The sequence below is a fragment of the Ceratina calcarata genome, unplaced genomic scaffold, assembly GCF_001652005.2.
Source record: "Ceratina calcarata isolate Rehan_Ccalc_2016 unplaced genomic scaffold, ASM165200v1 scaffold415, whole genome shotgun sequence".
NCBI classification, from domain to species: Eukaryota; Metazoa; Arthropoda; class Insecta; order Hymenoptera; family Apidae; genus Ceratina; species Ceratina calcarata.
In genome coordinates, this window is record NW_017165065.1 from 8,785 (window position 1) to 17,791 (window position 9,007).

At 42.2% G+C, this 9,007-nt stretch overlaps 2 protein-coding genes across 6 annotated transcripts in view; both read left to right on the forward strand.

Annotated features, from left to right (window-relative positions):
* Positions 1 to 1,405, forward strand: part of LOC108626543 (uncharacterized) — a 4,311-nt gene extending 2,906 nt beyond the window's left edge. The window contains exons 2-6 of one of the 2 annotated variants that reach the window (XM_018027270.2): positions 239 to 353; positions 423 to 682; positions 759 to 892; positions 955 to 1,105; positions 1,225 to 1,405. In XM_018027270.2, the coding sequence (XP_017882759.1) occupies positions 297 to 353; positions 423 to 682; positions 759 to 892; positions 955 to 1,105; positions 1,225 to 1,306 (684 nt within the window). In that variant the 5' untranslated portion in view covers positions 239 to 296 and the 3' untranslated portion in view covers positions 1,307 to 1,405. Of the gene's footprint in view, positions 1 to 27; positions 354 to 422; positions 683 to 758; positions 893 to 954; positions 1,106 to 1,224 lie in introns of those variants that run through there. The other variant, XM_018027271.2, reaches the window with a different exon arrangement.
* Positions 1,406 to 4,170: 2,765 nt separating this feature from the next.
* The window catches only part of LOC108626538 (cell wall transcription factor ACE2), a 40,656-nt gene continuing 35,819 nt past the window's right edge, over positions 4,171 to 9,007 (forward strand). For 2 of the 4 annotated variants that reach the window (XM_018027262.2, XM_026814919.1), the window contains exon 1: positions 4,173 to 6,824. In XM_018027262.2, the coding sequence (XP_017882751.1) occupies positions 6,438 to 6,824 (387 nt within the window). In that variant the 5' untranslated portion in view covers positions 4,173 to 6,437. Of the gene's footprint in view, positions 6,825 to 9,007 lie in introns of all 4 variants that reach the window. The other 2 variants (XM_026814917.1, XM_026814918.1) reach the window with 2 other exon arrangements.

The following is a 9,007-nucleotide window of genomic DNA, read 5'->3' on the forward strand; positions in this document are numbered from 1 at the left end:
GTACGAATAATAAAGTTTATATTTTTTATCGTATATCTCGATGGCGCGAAGTGGCGTGATTTAGGCCGTTTAGGCCACATAATAGGCCATTTTATATCATTAAAATAGCATTATACGGTGTTCTTAGTTAGAAATCGACGTTTCATAGTTTTGTAATTATAATTTCTAACTGTTTGTTATTAGACGTGTGTTTAACATATGATAATACTCAGTTATTTGTAATACTTTAATATAAAAGGCTATCAGGCTCATTGAGGTTATACGACTAGCCTACAAGTAATATTGATAAGAAAAATATGAAAACGATGTATCAAGACAAGGAAGAAGAAAACTTAAAAAGGATGCAGCAATTTGTAAGTGATCGGATCCGAAAGTCGCCCGAAATCAGAATAGGAAAATATCACCGGCAATTTTACAATTAGATACCTACTGCAACTCCAGAGTCATTAAAAGTGTTTGGGGATTGTATGAAGTCGGATGCCGTGTACAAAGCCGCTCTTCCATTGGGAATCATAGGTGGAATATCATCGCATTTATTACTTCCTAAGAAATGGGGCAATGCCAAACATGTGACAACGGCAGTACTTAGCTTTACGATGTATATGCTTGGGAAATTTAATTATGCCCCGGTATGCTTTGAAAGAGCATTCGGTCCGGTATTGAAAGACAGAGGAATGGCAAGGTACCATATATTTCTATCTCGCATTTATCGACATTCTTTACAATTGTACAACGTTGGTTCCATTTAACAACTTCAGAAGGAATTGGGCTACTGATGCTCACAATAGGTCTGATCAACCACAGCACAAGGACACATATGTTGCATCCTCTGTTGACACTTTTGTACAAGAGGACTTAATGGACAATACGTCTTTCCAGTTCGATAGCATTGGTAAGCGGTACATTAAATGAATGTGTCCCTTCAATGATTAAATATTTTTAATTTGTTTCAAGGAACTGAATTCAGCAGTGATATACAGCAGAGAAACGTTTTTCAAGAACAAGAAATAAATGAAGAGCCGAAGCAAGAAAAGAAACGTGTGACATATGATGATTTATGGATGCAGCACAGAGACGAACAAATGAAAAGCATATATAATCCCAGGTATAATTAGCAAGACACAGGTTTTACTGATGAATGACGACGAATTAGTCCTTTCATTGAGTTTATCTGCTTTAATCAGAAATAGATAATTGCATAAAATATGATTTTGTTTGAAATAGAAGAAGACAAGTTCCAAGTCAGTGGCAAAAACGTGCAGAGGATTCAGAAACTTTTGAGGAAGAGGATGTTAAACATTTTTAAAATCAACGAGGAATGTATACTTTTAATAGATTTTTCCTTAGAACATGGTTATACATAATTGCACAATAAATCTCTTTAATAAAAGAACATATATTAACATCCACTGCGTAAACCTTTCACTATTTAACATTCTACTTCATAGAGAAATCGAAATGTTTCAGAGTAAATAAATCATTAACAATTTTTTTATATAAACGAAATAATAGTACGAAGCCAAATTTTGCCTGGATAAAAGTGTCCTATCTTTACTACGCTATTCATTTTTTTTACAATCGATGTAATGTAATCGATATACTCATATGGCCGACTAAACTGAAGTTGGCTGCGCTGGTATCGAATGATGAACAATCGAGATATCATTTTGGAGTGTGAGGAGTGCGAGTTACATACGTTGTTGAATTAATTCGTTAAATAATAGGAAAGTGTCGTATTTGGAGTGTTATTTAATAATGTTTTGAGAAGAGAGCGTGTATGGAAGCATTGGGTAGTCAAGTACGAAATGTACGTCATCGAGGAATAGCGCGTTTTCTCAATACAAAAGGTAAGCACCTCGTCACTGTAATGTATTCCATTTGTTTCTTGTAACAATCACATATCTGTTTGTTCTTGTGTAAATCTGCATCTTTCGTTCCATTATTCACTTATTTCTGCGAATATACGCACGGATACTTAAATATACACGTATTCATACGATTTTTAAATGTACACGTATGCATGTGATTTTTAAATATGCATGCATATGTACGATTCTTTTACACCTGTTGCAGTGCAGAGGATGTCTCAAAAAGGTGTATTGTAGATTCTACTACATTTTGAAAATGAAATGAAAATGAAATTTTGATTAACACCAACTTTATCATTATTTGAAGTGCGTGTATACTTTTTTGGGTTATCTGCGGAATTAAGGGGGATTCATGAATTCGAGTCATGTTTATTAAGAATATCCTCGATGAATTAACGCAATTATAAAATGTTTGTAGCTACTGTAGATAAATTATCCTTTGTAGGAAGAATCGGCGCAGAGACGTGTAAGGAGGGCTGCTTGCAGCCAGCTATTGGCTATCGGTGCTGACCAATGGGCGACTACTCCCATTCATAAGTTGCATTGCTTCCGTACTTCCAAGGGGGGATATCTTCTGTGATGCAACCCTGCAATGCCCTACATACATCATACGTAACTGTACGTACAAATTAAACCCTTCTTTGTCCCTTGTCTCTTCATGAATTCGCTTCTGATAATTTCTACATGTTCAGCTGCTTTCCTATATTCATTCATTTCACTGCTCTTACAATTTACTGTTTGAAATACTTCGTTGAGGGCTGAATTTATGTTTATCTATAGATTTTCAGTTCTTGAAACTGAATTAAAAATATGTCGAACTAATTGATATTAGGGGAACAGGGAAATTCTTTATTTATCGCAATGAACGGTGTTCTGGCCTTGTCAATACCACCATGTGTATAAATACGAAAAATAATGTTCGAAGAACGTTGCTCTCTCTAACGTGAGTGGAGAGCAATTCGTAATCTTCATCGCGACGCGAGACGGTTGCCGGTTGCGATTCACGTGTCCGCTCGGTTTAAACGATCGCGCGTAGAAAGTCAGGTGCAGGTCATGTGAAATATTTGCACTTTGTCGTAATTTGCGTAACCCGTTGCATATATAATAAATCCGCGAGCTAAAGCGCCACGATAGAAAATCGTTTCACAATCTAAAGAGAAAGGGAATCTCTCGTCCCGTGGGAGGGGAGAGATTCGAGATGCTTGTTGCCGCATATACCACACACAAATATACTCGGCCTCCTCCGAGCTGCGCGCAGTTTGACAAACCCTGCGTCGACGATTCCCAAAATTTCTTTCTTCTTAGTTGAATCAATCGTTTTATGAATAAATCGATTGTGATTTTAATAATTGCGATCACACCCTAAAGACGTCGAGACGATCGATCTCGGTCGAGAAGAGAACAAGCGAAGACACGGTAATACATAATTTACTTTTTAATTGGTCTCTTTGTTCGACGATTGTTTCATTAAAAAACATGATCAACCGCGATTTGAATAATCGTAAGTACATCGATACGATCGGTCTCTGTGGAGAACGAAAGAACAGAGATACTTAATGTTAGTCGGTGTAAGATGACGTCAGACAAGAGTTGGCGGAATGGCCACGGCTATGGCTGTTCCCGTTCTCTAACGAGGAAGATCAGGAGAAAGAGAAGGAGAAGACGAAGGATCACGCGGCTACGAGCGCAACGGGACTTGAAGGAATAAAAGAATTTCACTGTCGCCCGTTTCTGCCTCGAGTTTCATTCTCGTTCAACATGGGATCAAGATCCTTCTCATGTCAAGAAATAAAGATCGCCAGAAGAGGACTCTTGACATAGTATTCATTGACGATGTAATTGAAGAAGAAGATCGTTCTCTTTGATTTCGATCTTTGATTAGTCATTAGGGTAAGAAAGCTGGTAACGTCTCGCGAGGAAGAGACGAGGAAAGAGGGCGGCTGCCTCGAAGGTGAAAGAGAAGAGAGACCGCGAAGATGAAGAGAAAGAGAGCGACGGGGTGAACAGCTGAGAGTGGGAGAGAGGTGCGCGACGCGGGTACGAAAGAGAGAGGATGAGGAACACGTAGAAAGGGTTAGAAGGAGAGGAGAGTTCGTTCGTAACGAAGGAAGAGGACAGAGCTCGGTTACGGGGGCGTGTTTGATGGCTGCTTAGGCTACTCGGATCGATCGCGCCTGGGGCGTGAGCCAGCCAGAAGCAGAGCCAGAAGTAGACGCGAGGGTAAAGAAACGTGGAGGAGAAGAGAGAGAGAGGAAGCGATGTGGGGGCGGGAGAGGCGGGAGAGAGGAGAGATAGAAGGTAGACCGAGGAACACGGTCTCGCGGAGGGCGAAGCGTTCACCAGCCAGTTACTCCGGAACCGTTGCCTTGACGACACGCAGCCGCGCATGCGGGCATGAGACGCTACCAGGATCGCGGTCACGAGCACCAGTTGCGTTCGCCACCCTCGCTCCGCTATTGACAAACCACTGCCCCTAGTGCTTCGCCACCATTGCCTCGCTGGTACCATCCTCGTTCCTACAAGAGCGACGACGTCCATTCTGTAATCACTGTCATCGTTACTCCACCGTTTCTTACTTATTAAAAAAAGTCCACCGCGATTGTTTCTCGCAGTGCGCTTACATATTTCATTTCGATTTACCGCCACGCTCTCGATCGTATAGTATTTGCATAAAAGGGTAGATCGTATGAAACAATTTGTACGACCGTAACATGCTATTATCGTAATGTGTTTGAAATGAGACTACCCTCCGGTTTCCAGTGATCGACTTTAACATTATCTCGGACTCCACCTTCACCACTTCCACTGCCACCACCTCCGGCTTCATCTCCACCTCCGATTCCACCTCTTGCTGCTCGCTTTCCCTCTCCCACGTAAACGCTACGCGTTCTCCACCTCTTCCTCTTCCTTCTTCGGCGGGTTCGCGTATCGTTGCCACGAGCGTCCGGTTGTCATGCGTCGACGGTGTACGCGATAACGCGCGACGGTATCGAAACGTATAGCCTCCTCGCGATCAACTCATCTTCTGCAACGATTAGTTAGTGGTACCACGACGAAACGCCTTGAACGAAAATTTGTGAAACCGAGTGCGACAATATTATGCATGTACTCGTATCCGTCAAGTGTTGTCCGCCGAAGATTCATTGATACCTTCAACGGAGTGCCATGTTAACGGAATGATGTAAGACAAACGGATTTCGAAGAGGGACCGGAAGATTTTTAATTAAAGCAAATAGGAGAGAAGAAGAGGCGCAGACGTTGGTGCGTTCATCGATGAATCTTGAAGAAGGCGACGTCAGCGAAGGTTACCGGAAGCGTTGAAGGGTACCGATTACGTTCGATGTTTCGGCATCGTCGCGAAACCTGCCGCTGTACCTTAGCGTTCGAAAGAACAGCGGCAGGTCGACGTCATCTTCGTTCGAGGCTTTTTCGGATATGACGCAAAATCACGACAACGTCTGTTCATTCACTTCGAGAGAGTCGAACTAGATCCAACGGATGTTCAAACAGATAAGAAGGAAACGTTGCCGAAAGTATGGAATTTTTCAGTGCCACGAGACAGTGTCGCTCGCAGCTTCTGACGAATCAAATCAAATTCTCTTGTTAAAACGAGATAAAACAATGCCGCGGAGGCGTTAAATCTCTTTATAGACGTTGTCAAGACTGAACATGTAGTGCAGTTGAACGATAGTCTAACGCTAGTCGGTGGAACACAGTAGGATTAACAGTGATCGAGGAACTAGCGATGGAGCATGGTCAACCAAAAAGAAAGTGTCAGGGTACCAGATCTCAAAATCTTTAAAGCGTCGTCGAACGACGACGGCGTTCGTATAGCGAGACGAGAAGCAAGGTTCGTTATTGGACTGGCGGGTCAGTCAGGATTTGGGACTGATGCGATTTTAATAACGAACCGAGAAGATTACGGTCGTCGTCGTAGGAAAATCAAAGAATATTAAACATTAAGGATAGAAGCTGCAAATGAGTAAATGCTGAGCAGAGAGAAGAGGTTTGTTGTTCTGCGTCGGATCGTCAAGATTAGGGACTGATACGATTTTCACGAACCAAGAAGTAGGAAATCAAAGAATACTAAGTATTAAGAATAGGAGCTGCAATGAAGTAAATGCTGAGCAGAGAGGAATAAGATTTGTTCAAGGTGTGTTATTGAATGCTGGGTCAGTCGACTGACACAGTTTCAATAGCAAACCGAGAAGACTATCATTGTCGTCGTCTTAGGAAAATTAAAGAAACTTAGCAATTAAAAAGAGGAGTCGTTGCTTTCTTTGTTATCACATAAGAAACGAAGAGAGAAGAGCAGCAAGATTTGTTACTGGTCGTTGGTATTGATAAATCAAGCAGAGTTTAGGATTGACGACCTTAACAGCACTGTTACCTGCCTGTTCTGTTAATCTGTTGTCTCAAAAATAAATGCTTCGCAAAGAGAATAGAAGCAAGGCTTGTTATCGGATTACCGAATAATTCTAGATTTCCGAGTAACGATTTGAACAGCCGAGCGTTGCCTTTCTCTGAGAAATAAATGCTTGGAAGAGAGAATCAGGGATAGATTGTTGAATGGTTCCGCGAGGGCCAACCCTGAGGAGGCCAGAGATAGAGGTAGAGGTGCCGGAGGATCAGGAACGTTTCTACGATTCTCCGCCGCCACGGATGGACGTGAGCGTGTGCTGTTTGCCCGCCAGTGCCGGCTCGGGGGCCCAGCACCCTCATCCAGCGAGTTTGCCCTCCGGCGGCCAGCCGACGATCCAGCCACCCTATCAGTATGCTGATCAGATAGTGCCGGATCGGGGTCAGCCCGACGGATTGCCGGTACTCGGCTGTACCGGTCAGGACAACTGGCAGCAGATATCCTCCGCGACGAACGTCGTCGGTGCCATCACCGCTGCCGCCGCAACCACCACCACCGCCACCACCTACATCGACTATTCCTGGTTGCAGATGCAGGTGAGTCCATTTTTCAAGCCATCAATTTTTAAGAATACTCCTCTTTGAATGGAAGTATTCATACATCTTGACACCTTCATTCTAATACCAGATATGTGATTTAAAAAGATATTTTCAACGGTCCTTCAGTTGCAGATAACACTGTAGGAACTCTCTAACCCTTGCACTCTTTGCAATTCTATGTATTTTCATCTCCAGCATGACATACGAGTGCAAAGGGTAAATAAAAGTACACAAAGAAATAAAATAAAATATAAAATCAGACAGAAATTATAAGGTTTGTCCTCTTGTAATGTCTCATTTTCATTAGATACATGGTATTAGAATGAATCAGGTTTGTTTCATTCGGATCTCTGTTATGTCATCGTGATACCATTTAAGACGTAATAGTCAATTTTTTGTACATTACAACTGAGTGGATTCTGGTAACAGGTCTCGAGCAAATCTCTGTACTATATATTTCGTATGCTATTTTTTCTGACTGGTTTTTCGTGGTACGTTGATATGGCTGTTTGCTGATCGATGAGGTCCGAGAAAGAGCGCGAGATAGCGTATCGATTCCGGGCAAGCATTAGATCGTAAAATAATAGAGCAAAGTAATGACGGCCATTACTATTATCTCGGGCCAAGTAATCGTTTTTCCCTTTTAGACGCAGCGGCGTTTCCACATAAAGCCGCACGTTGTTGACAGGGCAAATATTCTTTGATACCGCCGTCTGTCTGGGACACGCGTCGCGTCGCACGCCTTTCCATTCTACCTACATCCCCGGTTCGATTCCCTTTGTATACCTACCTATACTTTTTCAATTTCACTCTTTCTCATTTAATCCCACATATTATTCGTTCCACTGACAATTACCTGATTTGATAAATTCATAGCAAATATAGTATTCAAATATAGAGAGGCATTAAGAGCAAAATGAACGATGATGATCTTGAAGGGAATGAAAATTTTTATTAAATGAAAGTCCGTGGTCTAATCTTCAGAGTCAGAATTGATTGGAGAATAATAATGAAGCTGAGGAATTTTTATCGCGCGACGGTATCACGGGACTGATATCGAACATGTATTGGGCGCAATTTCTGGTCGATCCGCTCCTCGTTGGGACTTGATTGAGTTAACGATCGATTCGACTCGAAAGAGGCTAATTGAAATTCGAAGGCTTCCTTCGATCGATCTTATCGACGGTCACTAATCTGAAAGCGAGTCACTTTTTGCGGGGTGACTTTCGAACACGAATCGGTCGTGACTTTTTCTTAGGTGACAAGCACGAATACACGTGTTGCGGTTAGAATGGGAAACCGGTTCCGCTATACCGTTATCGGTATCGAGTTTTGGCAAAGTAAAATCGCGGATAGACTACGTATCACAGAATTTCGTTGCCAACGACGAGCCTATCTCGATCCAATGACAAATTCAAAATTAGATGAACGTCAATCTTCAAGGATTAGATGAATACCACTTTCTTTTTTCTAATTCCATTTATGAATGGATGGTGAAGTTTTGCAAGGTATTCTAAAAAACCACAGCGAAATCTCGTACATCTATAAAGCCTTTGATATTTCATAAATATTATTTTATTGTAGGCCTAAAGGAAATTCTTATCGAAATTTGATTTCCCGAATTAGCATATATAAATGCGTTTATGAATATGCTATGACAAATGGTTTATTATATATGAAATCAGTAATGGGACGATAGGAGGGGGTGTATTGGAACCGGGGTGATTGTACTTTTCTAATTAGCCGTCACCGGGACGCAATCTAAACGTATTGTGACGCGCGTAAAGATAATAAGCGGACGGAAATCCACGATTATCGTGGGCATTCCTGACGACGAGCCACCGGACGAATCATTTCCACGGTTCACCGCCCCCCGTTTCAGTTCTGCGTATGATTATTGTCCGACCGATTATTTCGCTCGAGCAGAGAACAAACGCAATTAACATTAGACCCGGGATCGGTAAAATACGAGGACGACGTCTTGTTTGTTCGAAGGGAAAACTCTCTCACGCGTTTAACGTTACCGAACCGACGTACTCGTACCGTGACATGCGCTCCCGCCGCCGCCGGTTTCAATCGTACCGAGTAACCGTGGAACTGCCTGTTGGCATCAAAATCTTGATAGCCTAACGAGAATAGCTAGTATCGTTCGTTCGATCGATTCCTGGATACCCTGTTGA